The sequence below is a fragment of the Juglans microcarpa x Juglans regia genome, chromosome 7D, assembly GCF_004785595.1.
Source record: "Juglans microcarpa x Juglans regia isolate MS1-56 chromosome 7D, Jm3101_v1.0, whole genome shotgun sequence".
Taxonomy (NCBI): domain Eukaryota; kingdom Viridiplantae; phylum Streptophyta; class Magnoliopsida; order Fagales; family Juglandaceae; genus Juglans; species Juglans microcarpa x Juglans regia.
The window spans coordinates 5,582,119-5,602,911 of record NC_054606.1 but is presented as its reverse complement, the minus strand read 5'-3'; the positions used below and the strand labels follow the sequence as shown (position 1 = coordinate 5,602,911).

General features: G+C 34.4%; 1 protein-coding gene across 1 annotated transcript; it reads left to right on the top strand.

Annotated features, from left to right (window-relative positions):
* Positions 1-17,463: 17,463 nt before the first annotated feature.
* LOC121238958 (peroxidase 4-like) lies at positions 17,464-20,427 on the top strand. The gene is made up of 4 exons (XM_041136067.1): positions 17,464-17,810; positions 18,575-18,766; positions 19,500-19,668; positions 19,781-20,427. Exons 1-4 carry the CDS (start codon positions 17,532-17,534, stop codon positions 20,167-20,169), a joined length of 1,029 nt encoding a protein of 342 aa, XP_040992001.1. The 5' UTR covers positions 17,464-17,531; the 3' UTR covers positions 20,170-20,427.
* Positions 20,428-20,793: the final 366 nt, after the last annotated feature.

Genomic DNA, 20,793 nt, shown 5'->3' with positions numbered 1-20,793 from the left:
TCATTTTGGTCCGAATTATCCGTAAAACATTTTCCCAGAAAATGATTTACCCAAAAATCAACTCGCACTATTTTCCCAGAAAATAGTGCATTAATCCCAAATGCACCATGCATTATTTCCATATGCACCATGGTCTCCCCTATGGACCATCTGCACGTCCTGGCTTCGCAGCGGTGCTCAGTTCCGCGCCCAGCGCGTACATGGCCAAGCACCCACACTACGCAACGAGCGATGTCCAGTTCCGCGCCCAGCGCGTACGTGGCCAGACATCCTCTAGTCCCCGCCAGCAGAAGGACCACGGAGTCGGCACGAGACCATCTCGTCCGAACCCATTGTCGCCCGGCGACAATCCAGGGGACGTTACTCAGTATATTCCGCTCCCGAGTAACCAGAGGAGCTCCACCGAGTTAATGCCCCATCTCGGCTTGGGGTCGTGATACACACGCACCAAAAATATCAACACATAAAATCATAGCTTTTCAAAGCACATGAACATGAATGCAATACACGAAAACCCAGTTTTCTTTTACAAACATGATCATGCATGAAATGATGAAATGCACATGTACCAACACATCATCCAAACCAACAAATACCAATCCAATCAAATCCAACCAAACAACTCCAATCACAAATCCATCCAACCCCCGAACTCCTCGGACTCAGTCCGGCATGCCAAAAAACACAGTGAAATGGGTTAGTGCAAAAATACATTTAAATTACGAAAATTCTTTGGAGAAATACTTACAGTGCAATATTATAATTTTCCGAGGATCGCGAAGTTGAAAAAGGCGACGTTTGAGCAACACCACAGTGTAAAATACACTGTGGCGTGGGTCACAAATACCAACTTTTCAACGAGGACAAACGAAGACCCAAGATTGATAGGGTAGGGCCTAGGGAGTCGGTGAAGCTAGTGGTGGTGGTGGTTTGCCGTGGGTGGCGGCGCAAGAGGTGGTTTTAGGCCAAAAAAGTGTAAATCGGAGATGGACTTGGTGGGGCTTCACCGGTGACGGATCGGAGCTGGGGTTGGGTCCAATGGGTTGCCAAGAGGCCGGGGATGAAGTGGTAGGAAGATGGTGGCCGGAGGTGGCGCGACGGCGGCGCAATGGAGGAAAATGTGCCGCGGCGTCGTGGGTTTCGTGGGCTTCGTGGAGGCTAACGGCGGCACGAACGGCGGTGATATTGGTGGGGTAGGACGGCCGGCGGCTGGGGAAGCGGTGGAGCCGGGCGGTGTCGACCACCGCCGGCGGACGGTGGCGCAGCTGGTGGGGGGAGAAACGGACGCGGGGAGAGAGAGAAAAGGAGAGAGAAACGTCCGCACGGGAAGAAAGAAAAAAATAAGGAAAAAGAAAAAGAAAAGAAAAAAAAGAAAAGGAAAAGAAAAAATAGAGGGAAAAGAAATGAGGTCCAATCCTCATAACTTGGGTCACAAAAATGATCCAACGGAAACGATTTTAAAACCACAAGTTAAATAAAATAATTTAAACGTAATGGTAAAGTCAAATTGAAATAATTAAATTCCACGGTAATTAATTTAAATATTAAAAGCAATTTAAATGCATAACAATAAATAAATATTAAGAAAGCATATAAAAATAATTTCCACCAAATAAAAATCATAGAAATAAACTCACTAAAAATCCAACCAATTTAAAATAAGAGAAATTATTTTAATTACATAAAAATAATTCCTTCAGTAAAAATACACTAAAATACGGGGTGTTACATCCTCCCCCCTTAAAAAAAATTTCGTCCTCGAAATTGGCAAGGTCCACATTAAGACTAAGACAGGAATAAGATTCAACTAAGAGCAGACTAAGAACATAACGCCAAAATAGTCCGGCAAGGCCACTCTATAAGCAACAAGCGCAACCTTCTCTACGATCTGAAAATGGCCAACATATCTTGGACATCAACAATCGCCCAAATTGAGTTCTTCCCACTAGGAGTCCTCGGCAACCCTACCACAAAATCCATAGAAATATCATCCCACTTCCACTCTGGAATAGGGAGAGGTTGAAGTCTACCTTGATGCTCAACCTTAACTAGACGGCACGTGGCACATTCCTCAATGAGCATGGCACTATCCATCATACTCATTTTAGTCCCCCAATGACACATCACGACCAGTATTCCTAGAGTGACTGCTATCCAAAAATCTCATTTCCTCGAGAACCTTAATACAACATCCAATAAATTCCAATGATCAAAAGTCCTTACAGTAATATGTGCCAACTGCAATCAACTCCTATGCTCCAACTTCTAAACCTTTATTGAATTCTACTATTGGAAACCTAATAGCCACTTCCAATGTTAACCATCAATAACAAATTGCACAACCAAATGATTAATCTCCAATTACAAATATCTTCTCAAAATTCAAGTCACCGTTAATTCTTCAAATCAGCACAACTTGAATTCCTGACTACAACAAAAATACCACGCTTCTGCTGCGCACTCTGATATTCGTCACATGCATAAAACATTACGTTCTCATGAAACTAACACCATCGAGTACAAGGTGGCTCCATTCCTACTAACCAAAACCCTTATCACAATTTGGTAGAAAAACACTCTCTCTCCCAAAACCACGAGTTATAACTCAAATTCCTCAATTAACTTCTGCTGCCTTGATCAAAATCAAATTCTATAAAATACAACCATGATCAAAGACAGAAATCCAATATCAAACAACCTCAGCATCCCAAATTGAAAATAAACAACCTCAACCCAAAATACACTCATCTCTTCTAAGATAAGAAACATCCTTTAAAAGACTCAATTCCAACCTAGCGAATCAAAAAGAGTGCCTAGAGACTTCTACCTAACAACCTAAACCCGAAAGCTCACCATCTACATTCTAAACATCATCTAATCTAACGGTGACTAAACTCACAGCGAACCACCATTGACTTCACCAAAACATTAACAAAACTTCCTTGGTAACTCGCCCACCTATTTCTACTCCAATAAGCTAGTATTAACACAACTAGTTCCTTCAATAGCACATCACTATTAAACCTCAGGGCAAACCATACTGATCAAATCTTCAATCTACCAAAAGCCATTACAAAGCACCCAAGGATCCTAATGCTTTATTACCCCCACATACTTGATCATATCATTCATCGCTAACGTCTAAACTTCAACTTCCAAGATCTTATCATATACCATACGTGACATCCTAACAATCTCTCTTCAAGTTAAATAACAATGTCCTTCATTCAACCAACTAGATGCTCAAACTTCAAAAGAAAGTATAACCTTAAAATTTAAATTCCTAGGTAACCTCAAGTCACAATTAATTCCTGAAGATAATCACAATAACTATTCCCAACCATGATTCATTGAGTAACCCACTTCAATTGCACACTTCGATCGACTCACCAAAAACTCCAAGCCAAGGTCTCTTGAATTATTACTATTGTGTCGACTCCTCTTCCACACCTACCAAAACCACTTCTTTCAAACCAAAATGAGACTAGGACCTATACTCTCCGAAATCCATAACCACTCACCACTACTAAACATCAATCTTACGCACCCTTAGCCAAAACCAATAATCCTCCAAACGTGCAGGTGGTCATCATTACCATTTCCATCACTAAACCTATATCCTCGAAATCAATAAGAATCATTTCTTTAATCGTCACCATCTATAATCCTTAAAATTGATATGGATTAAATCCTCAACCTGACACTGTAACCTCAAGCTAAAATCAATCATTAACTGAACTAGATCGACATCCTCCATCTCCAAAGAAATTCTCCCCAAAAAAATTCTCATATCAATAACTCAACTCAGATCAATCCTATTTTAATTCAGCCATTCAACTCTGCAATTCTAAAACCTTAACCCAGATATAAATCATTTCCTGAAACCCTCAAGATCGATGAACTCAAATCTAAAACATTCGCCTTATAAAACTTGTAAATTCTAAAACCCCAAATGTTATCAAATTGCTTATCGAGGTCGGCAAGATCAAAAACTTCTAGTCTAAGTAATCTCTTAATTGCTTGTTGAACCTACCAGCTTAAATCCCATTAACTTATTTTCTAAAAAAAAAAACTATGGGGCCACAAACCTTAGATGAACATCTCATAAATCTAACATTGACATTCGTTGAACTTACAACCCCCTACCTCAAAGACTCATTACCTAAATTCTACGGAACCTAAATCCTCAATTATCCTAAGCAATTAAAAACTATTCCCCTCCTTAGCAGCAACTTGAGTACCTAATCCAAAGAGTTCTCCCAGACCCTGATGTTCGAGCCTTGATATTAAAACAACCAATCACCAAGAGTTCAGGCCTACTATACCAATGTTTAAGCCTAACAATGGCCTTCTCAGTCGTACCATCTTCCTGTCATAACATAACCCTTAACCCGCCTTTCAATTTCGAACAAAACAAAATAAAATAAAATTCCATAAATAAAATAACATACGACAAAATGCATAAAACCAATGAAGTAGTTCACCATAAAATAAATATAACAATAAAATAATCCGCCATAAAATAAAACAATTAAATTAAAATGACATACAAATAAATAAATAAACAACAAAATTATTATACAATAAAATAAATAAACAACAGAATTATTATACAATAAAATAAACAAAGCAAATAAAACCATACTCAACCAAAGGTAAACACTAATTAAAGCAATAAAATCAAATAAATCAAATAACATCAATTAACATAAAATAAAATAGCAATAAACTCATAATATAAAATAAATAACTTAACTTACACCACTTAAACAAAAAAAAAATTTATTATTTTAAAATAATAAAAATAATTTTCTGGTACTGTCCTAAGGGACATGTGGTTTTATCCAGAGCCGAACTGCTCTGATACCACCTGTGGCGCCCCCAATCCCCCTTATATAAATACACAGGGATCGAGACGCCAGGATGGTGACAACACGGTCACACATCCCAACGAAGTGCCAGTGTGTGTACATGCAACAGTGTTCAAATAAAATAACGCAGAGGATAGTCAACTAAGTACCAGAATTTAATTACAATCAAACATCAGTAAAGTTTAAATAACAGTTATACAGTCATCCATAAAATAATTTACAATAGCTTTAAAAGCTACAAACGAGTGATCCCAGATCACTCCTCAGGCGGAGCCGTCTCCTTAGGCTCGCCCTCCTCCTCCTCATCAGCATCAAAATCTGCGACACCACAAAATGGTCTCGCAGGTAAGTATAACCCAAACAACAACGTAATACAAAATGCATTAAATGCAACTAACATGCATGCACATGAAAACATGCATTTTTCCACAAAACATCATTTTTCCGAAAATGATAAATTTTCCAACACACACCAAAATCTCATTTTGGTCCGAATTATCCGTAAAACATTTTCCCAGAAAATGATTTACCCAAAAATCAACTCGCACTATTTTCCCAGAAAATAGTGCATTAATCCCAAATGCACCATGCATTATTTCCATATGCACCATGGTCTCCCCTATGGACCATCCGCACGTCCTGGCTTCGCAGCGGTGCTCAGTTCCGCGCCCAGCGCGTACATGGCCAAGCACCCACACTACGCAACGAGCGATGTCCAGTTCCGCGCCCAGCGCGTACGTGGCCAGACATCCTCTAGTCCCCGCCAGCAGAAGGACCACGGAGTCGGCACGAGACCATCTCGTCCGAACCCATTGTCGCCCGGCGACAATCCAGGGGACGTTACTCAGTATATTCCGCTCCCGAGTAACCAGAGGAGCTCCACCGAGTTAATGCCCCATCTCGGCTTGGGGTCGTGATACACACGCACCAAAAATATCAACACATAAAATCATAGCTTTTCAAAGCACATGAACATGAATGCAATACACGAAAACCCAGTTTTCTTTTACAAACATGATCATGCATGAAATGATGAAATGCACATGTACCAACACATCATCCAAACCAACAAATACCAATCCAATCAAATCCAACCAAACAACTCCAATCACAAATCCATCCGACCCCCGAACTCCTCGGACTCAGTCCGGCATGCCAAAAAACACAGTGAAATGGGTTAGTGCAAAAATACATTTAAATTACGAAAATTCTTTGGAGAAATACTTACAGTGCAATATAATAATTTTCCGAGGATCGCGAAGTTGAAAAAGGCGACGTTTGAGCAACACCACAGTGTAAAATACACTGTGGCCGTGGGTCACAAATACCAACTTTTCAACGAGGACAAACGAAGACCCAAGATTGATAGGGTAGGGCCTAGGGAGGTCGGTGAAGCTAGTGGTGGTGGTGGTTTGCCGTGGGTGGCGGCGCAAGAGGTGGTTTTAGGCCAAAAAAGTGCAAATCGGAGATGGACTTGGTGGGGCTTCACCGGTGACGGATCGGAGCTGGGGTTGGGTCCAATGGGTTGCCAAGAGGCCGGGGATGAAGTGGTAGGAAGATGGTGGCCGGAGGTGGCGCGACGGCGGCACAATGGAGGAAAATGTGCCGCGGCGTCGTGGGTTTCGTGGGCTTCGTGGAGGCTAACGGCGGCACGAACGGCGGTGATATTGGTGGGGTAGGACGGCCGGCGGCTGGGGAAGCGGTGGAGCCGGGCGGTGTCGACCACCGCCGGCGGACGGCGGCGCAGCTGGTGGGGGGAGAAACGGACGCGGGGAGAGAGAGAAAAGGAGAGAGAAACGTCCGCACGGGAAGAAAGAAAAAAAATAAGGAAAAAGAAAAAGAAAAGAAAAAAAAAGAAAAGGAAAAGAAAAAATAGAGGAAAAAGAAATGAGGTCCAATCCTCATAACTTGGGTCACAAAAATGATCCAACGGAAACGATTTTAAAACCACAAGTTAAATAAAATAATTTAAACGTAATGGTAAAGTCAAATTGAAATAATTAAATTCCACGGTAATTAATTTAAATATTAAAAGCAATTTAAATGCATAACAATAAATAAATATTAAGAAAGCATATAAAAATAATTTCCACCAAATAAAAATCATAGAAATAAACTCACTAAAAATCCAACCAATTTAAAATAAGAGAAATTATTTTAATTACATAAAAATAATTCCTTCAGTAAAAATACACTAAAATACGGGGTGTTACAGTAAAAGCCACTAATTTTTATGTATTTTATCTCCCACTTTAAACCTTAAGAATGTTAAAAGATCTCAGCAATTCTACAAGTAAATCACCAAGAAAGAGTGATTAACAATTTCATAGCAAAATGAACCCATTTTAATATTTAACAGGAAGTTGTGTAATTTTGATAACTATAAAAAAATCATATAGTCTACTTAATCTATATATTTGCACTCCGATTTATAAGAAGCAAAATCTTCGTCAAAATACAAGAGCTCTCCGTTACAATGAACCAATATTCGAACTCCCAACATTTCAAATCACAAAAGGCCAGGTTTCATGAGTTATTGAATAAAAGCATTGGGAAAATAACTTGGAAGTACTGAACAATACCCTTCGATTAGAGTTAGGCAACTTCTTACAACTCTATGGAAAAAAGTAACATTTTTGGAAATTGTAAATGTTACTTTTAGAGAAAAGCACTGACATCAAGCAACAACTTTGACTCAAAATCCAAGTGCTAAAGCCTTGGCTAGCATTTGCTAGTTAAGTTAAAAAATAATTTGACTCAGAATTTTTAGTTATTATTAGTTATTATCATCATTTTTATTATAATTGCAATTTTGTAACTAAGTTCATGAAACTAAAACTTGCTCTATTCTACCCCTTAGTAAACCAAGCACCTTAGGAGATAATAAGTTTGGAGATGAGAGTTCTTATATTGAGATCTGTACAGCTCTTATTTCGATATACATACATATACATCTATATATGCAAGGATATAAGTCTATGATGACTTATACACACACACACACACACACATATATATATATATAGAGAGAGAGATAAAAACCTCACCTTTGTATAGCCAAAATAGTTCTTCCTGAGGCTGATTTGACAAAAATGAAAAAAACAAAGAATAACATTAACCTTTGGAAACTTCAATCAATATTATTTAACTACTTGTTACTATTTATAGCTATTATTTTCTCAAGTAGCTAAAATATAATGGGATAGCTTAGTCAATGTCTCAAAGCAATCATTGAGATTTAGATGAAGAAATTACAGTGATAAGAAACTTCAAGAAAAGAGCCATGACAAATATTGTATCCAATTTCTATAATACCTTAATTTGCAAGTAAGAAGAACACGGACAATGAAAACACCTAATGTACCTGATCGCACTCTTGAGCTGCTCAATAGAATATTAGCCACCGAAGAAATCCCTGTGATAGCTACATGAGTAGGACCTAGCCATGGCCGTAAACATACATGGCATAATTTCTACTAGGTCGACACTAGCAGCCTACAACAAAAATAGCCCAGATTTTAAATCAATACTAACTTTCTGTCACAACGGCATAAACATGAAAATACTTTCGTTACAAGAAAGCAATGCAACATTTAAATATAAGTTCTATCATCTATCATGCCCAAACTATCCACGAGTATGAACACTCTTTGTAATAAACTCCAACATGAGGAACTAGAGGAAACAGCTATAGCAACAAGGTTAATATAGTCGAGAAGAAACTCTTTGTGCATGGAAAACATCTCAGACATCCTAAATATATATATATATATATATAGAGCTCCAAAAGGAAAAAAAATTACAAACTCCAAAGAAATAATACTATAGTGTGAACTATATGCACGTACGATCACCACCATTACTGCCTGCATGCCACGGACAGTAAAAACACACACATACACACATGTATATATATATATATGTATATTGAAGGGTAAAATATCCTATATTACTATTTTGGTTCTTACAATTAACCTCTCTAAATTTGTAATGTTTCTAATCACATCACCAAGCAGCATAAATCTAATTTATCCCTAGGCAATTATTTACATCATAGCCTAACAGATATATTTTTTGCACATTAAGTAAAAAATGAATAGTGAAGAGTAATCAAGAATCTAAATAATCAAGTTCTGTACTTTAGAATCAGATGAGTAGTATCATCATGGCTGTAAAAGCATCTGCAATAATCTAAATATAAATTTAATATAAATTACTAATTAGTAATTCCATAGTTCCTCAACAACACTAGTAGCTCCCAGAGCAATTCGAAAATTTCCCCAGAAATTATCATCACAGATTAGGCAAGTTGACGAGTACAAGCCATCTTCCACAACAAACACAATGTCCAGTCAAAGCAACACAAGAATAAATCCTAAAGCAACTTCCACCAATCAAGAACACACACCGGTGCACAACTTCCACCACAATACACCGGTGGAAAAATTAAAGCAAAATGTTCATTCGCTGGAAAAGTGGTGGCTTATATTATAAGAGACTCCCTTGCTCAAAAATTTTCTGACTTTGTTTCTATAATTTGTTTATATGGTTTCTTTCATATGTGGGAAGCTGTTAAAAGATGTTACAGATTCTAAGGCATAATATATCTTTTTTTTTTATAAGTAATACTATTGCACATAACCCAAGTGCATACTAATTTTTCTGAAGAGCAGCCTCAGTATTTTCCCCACCTCCATGATATACCATCTGCATCACTTGTGTACAGTTAGGGACATCAAACTACCATGAATAGATTAGAATTAAACTTCTCTTTTAGTAGTAATGTCAACATCTATGGAGGACAAACCAAGTAATCCATATAAAACCAACCTAAAACACTTACAATAATAAACTATGTCCAATGACATAAGATGCCATATACAACTTTCAGAGAGAATTTCCAATGCATGCTTGATTACAACAGGATCAACAAATGAAACCCTGCCAATTTGACACCACTAGTTATTGACAATAGACAAAACATAACAAAACATGAATATTTAGTTGTACCATAACAATGATGAAATTGGTTAAAAATTAAAAGCAGCACAAGAAGCATAATAAAGATATTCACACATAAGCTTGCAAGTGGAACAAATAAAAGCAAATCAATGAAACTAGGGTCCCTTGAGCAAGAGATAATTATCCATAGGACTTGCAGCCACCAATCTACATATATATAGATTAAGCAAAAACACAAAGCATTACTAGACTAAAAAACCATTTCCAAACTTATATCAGAAGATCTGTAGAGGATAAAAAATGATTATTTATATATGGTGCACAATTTAAACCGACCAGAATAAGCTCGGCATTTGAGAGCCGCATTCTCCAATAATAAGAAGCAAAGAAAAACTTGATCCCATATCCAACTATAAATGACCACATTTATATTAACCATTGGGCCGCTGACGCTAAACCAAAGAAAGTCGCAACATTCAACTTGAAATGCAAATATTTTTTCATGAATCACCAAACCAGACTCTGTTTCTAACAACAACAACTTTAAACGCTTCCATAGGACAAAACTGAACACGAATAAGCAAATGATAACAACCCACAATATAAACTTGGGAAAAAGAAAGAAAGTGCCAAGAATGGTGACGGTTTATTCGAAGAGAGAGAGACCTCTAGGGCGTGTTTGTATCGCTTGACCTGGCGTGGAAGAGAATGGGGCTCTGACGGATGACTGGTGACGACGTCGAGGTGTGGGTAGTGGCGAACAGTGCCCCTAGCGGCGGTGATGTAGAGAAATCTGAGAGAGAGAGGTGAGGCGAGATTCGAGGGGAAAAGGAAAGAGATCGGCAAGGGGCTGGGGGAAAAGGAGGGGGTGGCCGTCGAGGTGAGGTGGCGGTGGCATGGTGGGGTTGTGTGCGGCGGAGGCTTGAGGGAGAAGAGGGATTAAAGAGAGAGGGGGGAGGTGGGGGGAAGACGGGAGGGAAATAACTAAGGGAAAACGCGTGGGTCAATTAAATTTTATTAGTTTTTTGCGGCGACATCATATCGCCGAAATAAATCAAAATATGAAAATCTCATTTTCAACGAAGCAAAAATGCTGGCACTACTCATTTGCAGCGACAAAAATTCACCGTAAATAGTCTTGTACAATGTCTCATAAATTTGTAAAAGGTATTTCTGGCGCTTCACATATCGCTGCTAATAAATATTAATTGGCCGCATAATACCTATTGTGGCTACAATTTCCGGCACAATAAATACTTTTTGCGGCAATTTTTCTATTCGATGGAAATAAATGCTGCTACAGTGACAAAAGTTTTTGCGGCGGAAAAAAGTCGATGCAAAAGGTATAAAAGTCACCACAAAAACTTAACAGTGAATTCTCCGTCACCATTTTCCAAATTCGTGCTTGAATTTAGTGGCGGATTTAAACTTCGCCGCAAATAGTCATTATTTGAGGTGGCTTTTTTTGCAGCGATCTAAAAATCGCTAGAAAATACTTATTTTCTTGTAGTGTATATAATTTTTTTTTAAATAAAAAACCATTTACAGCTATAAATAATATATATATATATATATATTATATACACACATAGACGCAGGCACATAATCATCATGTTGATTTGGCCTCTAAAATAAAAATTCTAACTCCAGGACGATTTCCTCTTCTCAACGGCCAACGCCATTGACGAGCGCATCAAGCAAGAAAGAGACGTACGATTTTCTTTTATGCATACGATCGAGTTTGGGCGTAGGCATGCGTACCTAAGAGTCATGATTTATGTTAGTCATGAACACTATTCACCCTGTGCATATATAATGCGACTAGTTACGTACCTTAGCAAGAACTTTTTGCATGTTCAACATGCATAGCTAGCCTCACTTTTCAACTTCTACGTGCTATGTGCCTACGTATTTATTAGGGTACGTGCATGGACCAGGAGTACGTAAGTCCTCTCTTTTCGGCCTCTTCTTATTATTCTTTTCAATCTATCACATCTACTTATTATAATTTTTTAAAATTTTTATATAAATAAAATAAATAATTCAAATTTTTTAAATTTTAAAATAAAAATAATATTAAATAAATATATTCTAATAATATTTTATTTAATTTTTAATTTTAATTTAATTTTTTCTTATTTACAAAAACAAACCAAGGATTAGAGTTATTAACTTTAGGCACCACAGATCAACAATAGTATAACGTAGAAAAATGTTACAGTACTTATATATATGTTCAAAATAGATTAATAACTCATAATTACATTTTAATGATTGTTTTATCCCAAATAACTTGATCAAAATCAAAGTTTTCAAGATCGAAATTTCCAAAAGTTAATTTAAAGAATCTCCTTCCCGATATTGATCTGTTATCGAATACTACAAAAGAGTAGTCAAGATCCATCCTAGTTAGTATTACTGCATGCCTCTATCCATTCAAAACAATGTCCTAGTTTTCCACACTTGGTAGCAGCAGCCTCACCAGTCGTCTCCCGTTATCGAGGTTTTGAAAACCATGCAATATTGGCTTCTACTTTAAGACCAAAGCTGTCGACCATTGATTCTTCCCGGCCGTTGAGATTACATGTCACAAACATATTCTTTCTTCCTTGATCACAGTAGGATAAACCTTTTTTAAATTATATTGGCAATGAAAAGAAACAAAAAAACAAGGGCAAAAGTTAAAAGGAGAAGAGAAAGAGGCAAAATAACACAATATATACTATATAGAAGGAATAATGACTTGACTATAATTATTTATAATCAATTAATAATGCTAGATAGAGTCTTATAGTGTATAAATCTTACACATTCATTTAAAAAAAAAAAATCTATCATTAAATAAATAATTTTTCTTTTTATATGGATATCAGATTTACTCATTTTTTTTAAAGAATGCGCAAGACTTACATATTCTAAAATTATAAATATAAAATTATTTTTATTTAAAATTTTAAACAACAAAATATATATATTTATATATATATATATATATATATATATATATATATGCGCGCTAGCATGCCATCAGCTTTAACCGTGGGTGTGCCGTTAGCACAAATCTCCATTTTCATTTTTTTCTTTTCATTTTTTTTATATTTTTTAACATATTTAAATATTTTTAAAAATAAAAAAATATATTAAAATATTAAAAATTATTTTTTTAATCATTAAATAAAAATAAATAAATATATAAATGGTCAAAATAAAGCGACAAAGTTAGACGGCAAATTAACCTTTTTGTGTATAAAATGGATCTTAATCATTACTACTCGTTAATATTCTATATATCTACCCTTTAGATCTATAAATTGGAACAAGATAGTTGAAAGGTGTCCACTGTACAAAAAGACAGAGTGAAGAGGCAAAGGCAAAATCGATATGAACTACTTCGAGCAGCTGACCAGAAGAAGATCAACACAATAATGCAGTCCATGTTGTCGACGCCTTCGTGGTAAACTTTGTTCTGCTAGCTCATCAATAATTTTAACTACCCAGCACTAAAATAATTAATATATACAGCAGCCTATTAATTATTAATTGTACTCCACTTTCTAGCCTTTGCCGTCACTCAGAAGCCATCTATATGCATGCATGCATTAATTAAGTTCCAATTATATATAGCTAAGACATTATCTTTTCAAAAAGCTCTTTTTGGCAACATCGTTATTATTAATGTTAATTTCTAAGCAATACTGGTTGAGACATAGCCAACACTGCATCATTAATGCTCAAAGTGACTTACTTTCTTCTTTCTTTCTTTTATTCTCCTTTCTCAAGAGTAAATTTTCATCTTTACTCGGTGAATAATCGAATATTTAGGGAAGACGTATCAGTAGTCCTTATATATATGAATAGTTTTTTTTCTATTTTTTATTTTTTCGCGTGGTGCGCTTAATTGTGGCTCATCAAAAGTGGAAAGCAAAGTCTAAGGCTACGTTTGGGTATCAAGAGTATCTCAAATACTCTCACTATTATTCTTTACTTTATTATTATTTTTTATCTATTTTTTTACTATTCATTACTTTTTACCTATTATTTATTATTCTATTATTACTTTTTTACTATTTTTTTACTACTATTCACAAACATTCTCAACACTTCTCAAATATTTTCACTACCTAAACGTAGCTTAAGATAATAACCTTAAATTAATATAAAAATAATATTATTATACTGTCTCATTTTATTATTCATTTTAATTGTTCATATATTTAATTTTTTTATTATTAAAAAATGATTATTAATATATTTTTATTTTTTAAAAATATTTAAATATATTAAAAAAATATAAAGAAAAAAATTAAAAGGAAAATTTGTACCTAGTGGGCGGCACACAAGCAATATTAATTGTAATGTGACTGCCAACTAGAAAATGGCCCGACATGGATATTAATAATATATTGAAGTGACAGTCATATATTAATGGGTCATATCGTTGAGCTTAATGATTAGATGTGATTAATTTTCTTTTTAATTGATTCGTTTAGACCACGTAACTAATTGGAATGACAAGTACGTACGCTTTGACGACCATTCAACGTCTATTATTACCCACAACCACTCCTGCGGTTTAGATATTGAGTAATGATAAATACATAATATTTTATATAATATTTTTTATAATATATATTATAAAATAAAGATATTTTTATAAAATGAGGTTAATTTTATAAAATATTTTATAAAAATATCTCTCTTTTTAAAATATTATTGTAAAAAATATTGTATAAAATATTATGTATTTATCATTTTTCTTAACCATTACAAAAGTTTGCTTAAGCTTTGATGGTTGAGAATATATTATTCTTAATAAAAAAGAAAGCAAATAAATAAATAAACTATTTTAATCTCACTTCCTCAAATTCAATTAAAATCTGCTGGAAAATATATCTTTTACAATATTCACTAATGTAGGCTCAAAAAAATACGTACAAACCTCACCTATCTTAAGGAGTTATTTTGATAATGAATTTATCTCAATTCATCTTATCTCATCTAATCATTATAATTTTTTCAAATTTTTAAATAAAATATAATAAATAATTCAAATTTTTTAAATCTCAAAATAAAAATAATATTAAAAAACTATACCTAACATTATTTTATTCAACTTTCCTCTCTCATCTCATCTCATCTCAACTCAACTCAACTCATTATCTAAACCTCCTAATTTTATTAAAATAAGAATGAAAATGTTATATATCTATACTTATAATTCTGCGCATATAATCGTATTGCATACTGACGTGTTAGTTATTGAAATGATGAAAAATTTGAAATTTAAAATTCGAAACTCGTATTAAAAAGGACAAATTTGATAAAAAGAAATTGAAATTCAAAATATATAATGTTGTCCGTACCTATAGCACTACCTAAACAAGAAATAATGAGAGATTTTTTGTTTAGAAAAGAAGGGCATGCAACTAACCACTCTTGAAAATGATATGATGTACATGTCATGTTCTTTTTAGGTATAGGCTGATGTCAAGAAAAATAATACAATATTAAATAACTAATCCAAAAGCTTAAATCAGAAAGCTGGAATGATCGATTATAAATATCTTGACCGCTATGCCTATACATTTGCTTAATTTCTAAGAGTAATAATTAGTTTTTCCGATAAGGACGATAATATAATATTATACATCATTAATATCCAATAACTACAAAAAAAAAAAAAAATTAAATTGATTAACCTCTTCCGCCTTAAATTTACATCAACGTGGCCCTATGACTTTTATTAGTAGACATATAATATATTACATATCTGACCACTTTTTCTTGAATTAGGAGCCGTCCTTACCCGGAAAAAATAGGCATATTATGTATATATAGTCTCAAATAATTGTATATCGATCGGGACTGCTTATAAGTCTCGTCGCCTGTTCAGTTTTTCTTGGAAAACTTTGAGTACTAATTAACGGAATCAGACAAATATTTTAGGTATGAAAAGATTTTATAAAAATAAAAACGGATATGTTAGTTTATAAAATTAATTTTAATATAAAATTAAATTGATATAATATAAAATTAAATTGATATAATATAATATAAAATTATATCAATTTGTTTGTTTATTTTTATAGAACCTTTTTACAAACGAAATATTCCTACCATAGTATTTGTATTATTGAACCTATGTATAAGAAAGTTAATGATAGGCTTACTATTTCATACCATTCATTTACTATTTTTTTTTATTTTTTTAATTTTTTTAATTTTTTTTTTACTTAATGTTTAAAAGAGTGACTATTAATAAAGTTCTATATTTTTTTAATAATTAAAGATGTTAAAAAATACTTAAAAAAATAATAAAAAATAAAAAGTTTAAATGCATTACTATAGAATAATAAAAAAGTGATAGAATGATAGTACTCTATGTAAAGTATGAGTATTGACTATTGAGTAGCCCGAGGTTAAAGTGGCTTTCGTATTGGTTGATAACGATTCAAGACTTGTTATATTCCTGAATCGATAAAAGCATATAAGACTTTGTTCATAAAATCCGATTGGATTATTTTTCTTTTGCTAGTTAAGCTTGTCTCGTACTTTCTCTTTGTTTGAAAAATTAGCCACACGTCCTTTTGACAATACGCATTGGCGTTACGTCAAGTACTTGTACACTTTTCTTTTATGTGTTTAATGAATTTGGCGACTCTCTCACTTTCCATTGAAAAATATCTCTAACAAAGCATTTTTTTTCTCCGACTACTATTTATTAGATGAGAAATATTATAACTACATAGATTTTTAAAAATAAACTTACAAACTAACATTATTTTATATTATATATTAAATTTATTTTATAATTTAATTTATCACATCAAACTATATATATATATATATATTAGTTTGTAAGTTTAGTTTTGTAATATCTTTTTGAGTATAACATTTCTGACGTTATAATTTATATAAATAGTTTTAATAACGTAATATTACTTGATAATCATTGAGAATAAACATCATTTGTAGTTTAGACTATGGAAAATTTTCTATTTAGAAGTGCATGTCAAGGAATAATAATAATCGAGAAGAGTCGACGTTGTAACATGCAAGCACTTTCACGCTGACAAAGTCTTTCACAAGGGGTTCCTTAATTGGTATTTAAGAGTGTATACGTGCTCCAATTGTCAATGATCGTTGGAGATCAGATCAAAGCAATGCAACTGCCCATGTTGAATCGTCAACATTCTACTTTTGAATTGTCTAATAACCTCGAGGTTGGCTACCTCATGCCACATGCAAAGGAAAAAAACAAAACGAAAAGCAAATTACAGATCAAAGCTTGAGATGGCTGGCCGCTGCACAAGCTAGCTTTTCTGATGGCGTCTATCTCCACCAAACAACCCCCTACGTACATTAATTGATAGATAATTTCAAGGACCCCACGTTTCTTTGAAAAACTTGACGCATGCTGCAGCGATGATATTGATCAATTTACGCAAACGTGTTTCTGGCCTCTGAGCATTACTTTATCATTTATCAGACATTATTTAACTTAGACCAAACACTCCCCTCTCCCCCCCCCCCCCCCCCCCCCCCCCCCCTCCCTCCCCCCGGGGGGGTCCCTGCTGCTGACCTTTTCTTTAATTTCTAGAGGCAGAGCATACCATGCAATACTCAGTCTTAGAGATTAGGTCGAGACCTGTCTCTTTTTCGCATCTGTCTCCCTCTATATAACACTCACCCCTCCACATGTTCTCGGCACACCATTTCCACCACCTTCCTAGTTTTTCAAAGAAAATGGCCTTTTTCACTGCTTCTTACTACTCTTCTTTCACAATCATAGCCACATTTGCTGTTCTTGCGCTCTTCACGGGGAGCTCCTCTGCTCAACTCTCTACAGACTTCTATTCTAAAAGTTGTCCCAAGGTCTTCAGCACTGTTCAGTCTGTTGTTAAGAATGCCATTTCTGTAGAACGCCGCCTGGGTGCTTCTCTCCTTCGCCTCCACTTCCATGACTGTTTTGTCAACGTAAATTTATTCTTCTTTGTCTCTTTATATTTACGAAATGATGTTTTTTCAGTAACGTTAGATATAGTTATGGTCGAATAAATCTAGGATACTTATTTTAAAAAAAAAAATCCAGAATCAACTATTAAAAATTGCGTTTTTTTTATCAAATCTCAGACTCATCGATTTTTTTTTTAAAGTGCTATAATTGCACGTTTTAAAACTGTATAAATCTTTTTTTTAATAGTAGATTTGGTCGAACTAAAGTTCCTAAGCCATAGTTGTTAACATATATATTGTAATTAGCAAGTTAATCGAATCTGAAATCAATGGAGTAGTATTTAAGAAAAATGAAGGTAGAACATGACGTGTCTCTGTGCTTTATTTCACCTGAAAAATAAAAAGCAGAATTAAAAGGGAAGGTTCGTGTGGATGATTATCTAATATATTGATGCACGGAACTTCAGCACATGCAAATGGCATGCAAAAGTTAAGCCAATGATGGAGTACACAGTCATAAAAGACACCCACTTTGGAGACATGGTCAACTTTATTTGGTAGCGCTTGGGGGGCCATCGAATCCAGTTTGTTGTAGTGGTGAAATCTAGTGTTAAAAAAAGCACAGAAAAAGACAAATGATATTGGATTGTGTTTTAGAAAACTTGGAAGCTTGTGTAGAGAGAGAGAGAGAGAGAGAGACGATATAGGAATTAGCTTCATTGTATTTTACAGTGTCGGCAGCTTGTCTCGTCATGATCATACGTATTGCTTGTTGACAAGTGCAGGGTTGTGACGGGTCGGTACTCTTGGATGACACAGACTCCTTCACAGGTGAGAAGACAGCAGGCCCCAACAACAGATCCATCAGGGGCTTCAAGGTTGTAGATGACATCAAGGCCGCTGTGGAGAAAGCATGCCCTGGAGTGGTTTCTTGTGCTGATATCTTAGCCATTGCTTCCCGCGACTCTGTTGTAACTGTGAGTTCTTTTTTTCTTTTCCTTTTTTGTTCTTTTTGTCTGGGAATTCAAGATATGGTTAAGCCCCGTTTCGATAGTAAGATAAAGATGAAATAAAATGAGATATTTTAGATAAAAATTAAAAATTAAATAAAATGTTATTGATTTAAAATTTAAAAAAATTGAATTAAACTTTAAAAAAATGAATTATTTATTATATTTTATATAAAAATTTAAAAAATTATAAAGACGAGATGAGATGAAATGAATTGAAATAGAATGAGTTGAGATGATTTTTTAATCTAAACGAAATCTTTTTGCACTATTTATAATATTTAAATAAAATTAGTTAATCTTATAGATTTATAATCTATTTAATATTACAGAAAATATTAACATCATCAATATCTAACAATTTCTTCCCGTTTCATAATGTCATTTATATTTATTAATAATAAAAATGTAATTTTTAATTATCTTAAAACTTATCATTTTTAAGTACATGTATCACATTATAAGTAGTCGAGATTTTTCATTCGAGACGTAAAATTTATCATATCAATGGGTGAGAATCTAAGATGAAGATCATTAGCATTTCTCTATTTGAAACTATATATGTATTTAAAACAAATTTCTAACTCATTGTATCTGTACTGCATCTAGACGCAAATCTCTGCATATTATATATATTCTATATATGATGCCATTCTAATTCATCTTTATCATTGGAAACATATAATTAAACTTTGTGAAGCTTGGAGGGCCTGATTGGGATGTTAAAGTTGGAAGAAGAGACTCCAAGACGGCCAGCTTTTCTGATGCCAACAGTGGCGTAATCCCTCCTCCCACTTCCACCCTCAGTAACCTCATCAACAGATTCCAAGCTAAAGGTCTCTCTGCCAAGGATATGGTTGCCTTGTCTGGTATATATACCTCTCTCTCTCTCTCTCTCTCTCTCTCTCTCTCTCTCTATATATATATATATATATATATACAAAATCAAATACATTTCTTATCATATTCTGGGTAATTCAGGAGCTCACACAATCGGGCAAGCAAGGTGTATTACTTTCAGAGACCGCATATACAACGAGACAAACATTGACAGTTCATTTGCCAAAACCAGGCAGAGTCAGTGCCCAAGGAACACCGGTGGCCGCAAGAATCTTGCGCCTCTTGATCTCCACACTCCTACCGCTTTTGACAACAAGTATTTCAAGAACCTCCTCGACCAAAAGGGTCTTCTCCACTCCGATCAGATTTTGTACGATGGTGGGTCTACCGATTCACTGGTTGAAACCTACAGCAAAAATGACAAGACCTTCGATGAGGACTTTGTGACCGCAATTATCAAGATGGGAGACAACGATCCCCTCACTGGATCCAGCGGTGAGATTAGGAAGAACTGTAGGAAGCCCAACTAATCAAGGGAGATGATGAAATTCAGGAAAAAAATTACTTATATACTTTGAATTGAGTTAGATCGAGGAAGGTTGTTTGTTTGTAGACCCAAGTTTTTTTCTTGTCTTGTCTCGCCTTACAAGAGAGGCGATTCGTTTGTTTGTTTGTTTTAAGATACTTGATCGGTTGCTAATTCTGTTGGAAGTGTTCTATTATTTATTTGTAGAAAGCTGTTTTTGGATCATTGGAGTAAAAATTCCACCGCTGGAGCTCCCGTTGGGTATTTTATGTGTTTTTTTTTTCTTTACATAGATTTTTTTTAATAACTTCAAGTACTTTTAAAAAATAAAAAAAATTTACAACTTCATCAAAAAATATTTTTTTAATCACGAAGTAAAAAAAAAAAAATTAGTTTTCTCACGGGAGCTAATAAAAAATTATTAATGATTAAAAAACACATTAAAAAATACTTCGTGATTAAGGAAGTGTTTTTTAATAATATTATGAATTTTTTTTTATTTTTTAAAAATATTTAAAAGTGTTAAACAAATCTATGTAAAAAAAGAACAAGAAAAAAAAAAAACATAAAGTGCCCACCCCTCTAGCATTATCTATTTTTTTCAAGTTTTTCAATCTTTTATTCACAT

What these genes read in the sequence shown, in the direction of transcription:
- LOC121238958 (XM_041136067.1), top strand. Translation starts at nt 17,532, where the DNA reads ATGTTCTCGGCACACCATTTCCACCACCTTCCTAGTTTTTCAAAGAAA. An exon ending in TCCATGACTGTTTTGTCAAC is followed by an intron (nt 17,811 to 18,574) that starts GTAAATTTATTC and finishes TGACAAGTGCAG; the next exon opens with GGTTGTGACGGGTCGGTACT. An exon ending in CCCGCGACTCTGTTGTAACT is followed by an intron (nt 18,767 to 19,499) that starts GTGAGTTCTTTT and finishes AACTTTGTGAAG; the next exon opens with CTTGGAGGGCCTGATTGGGA.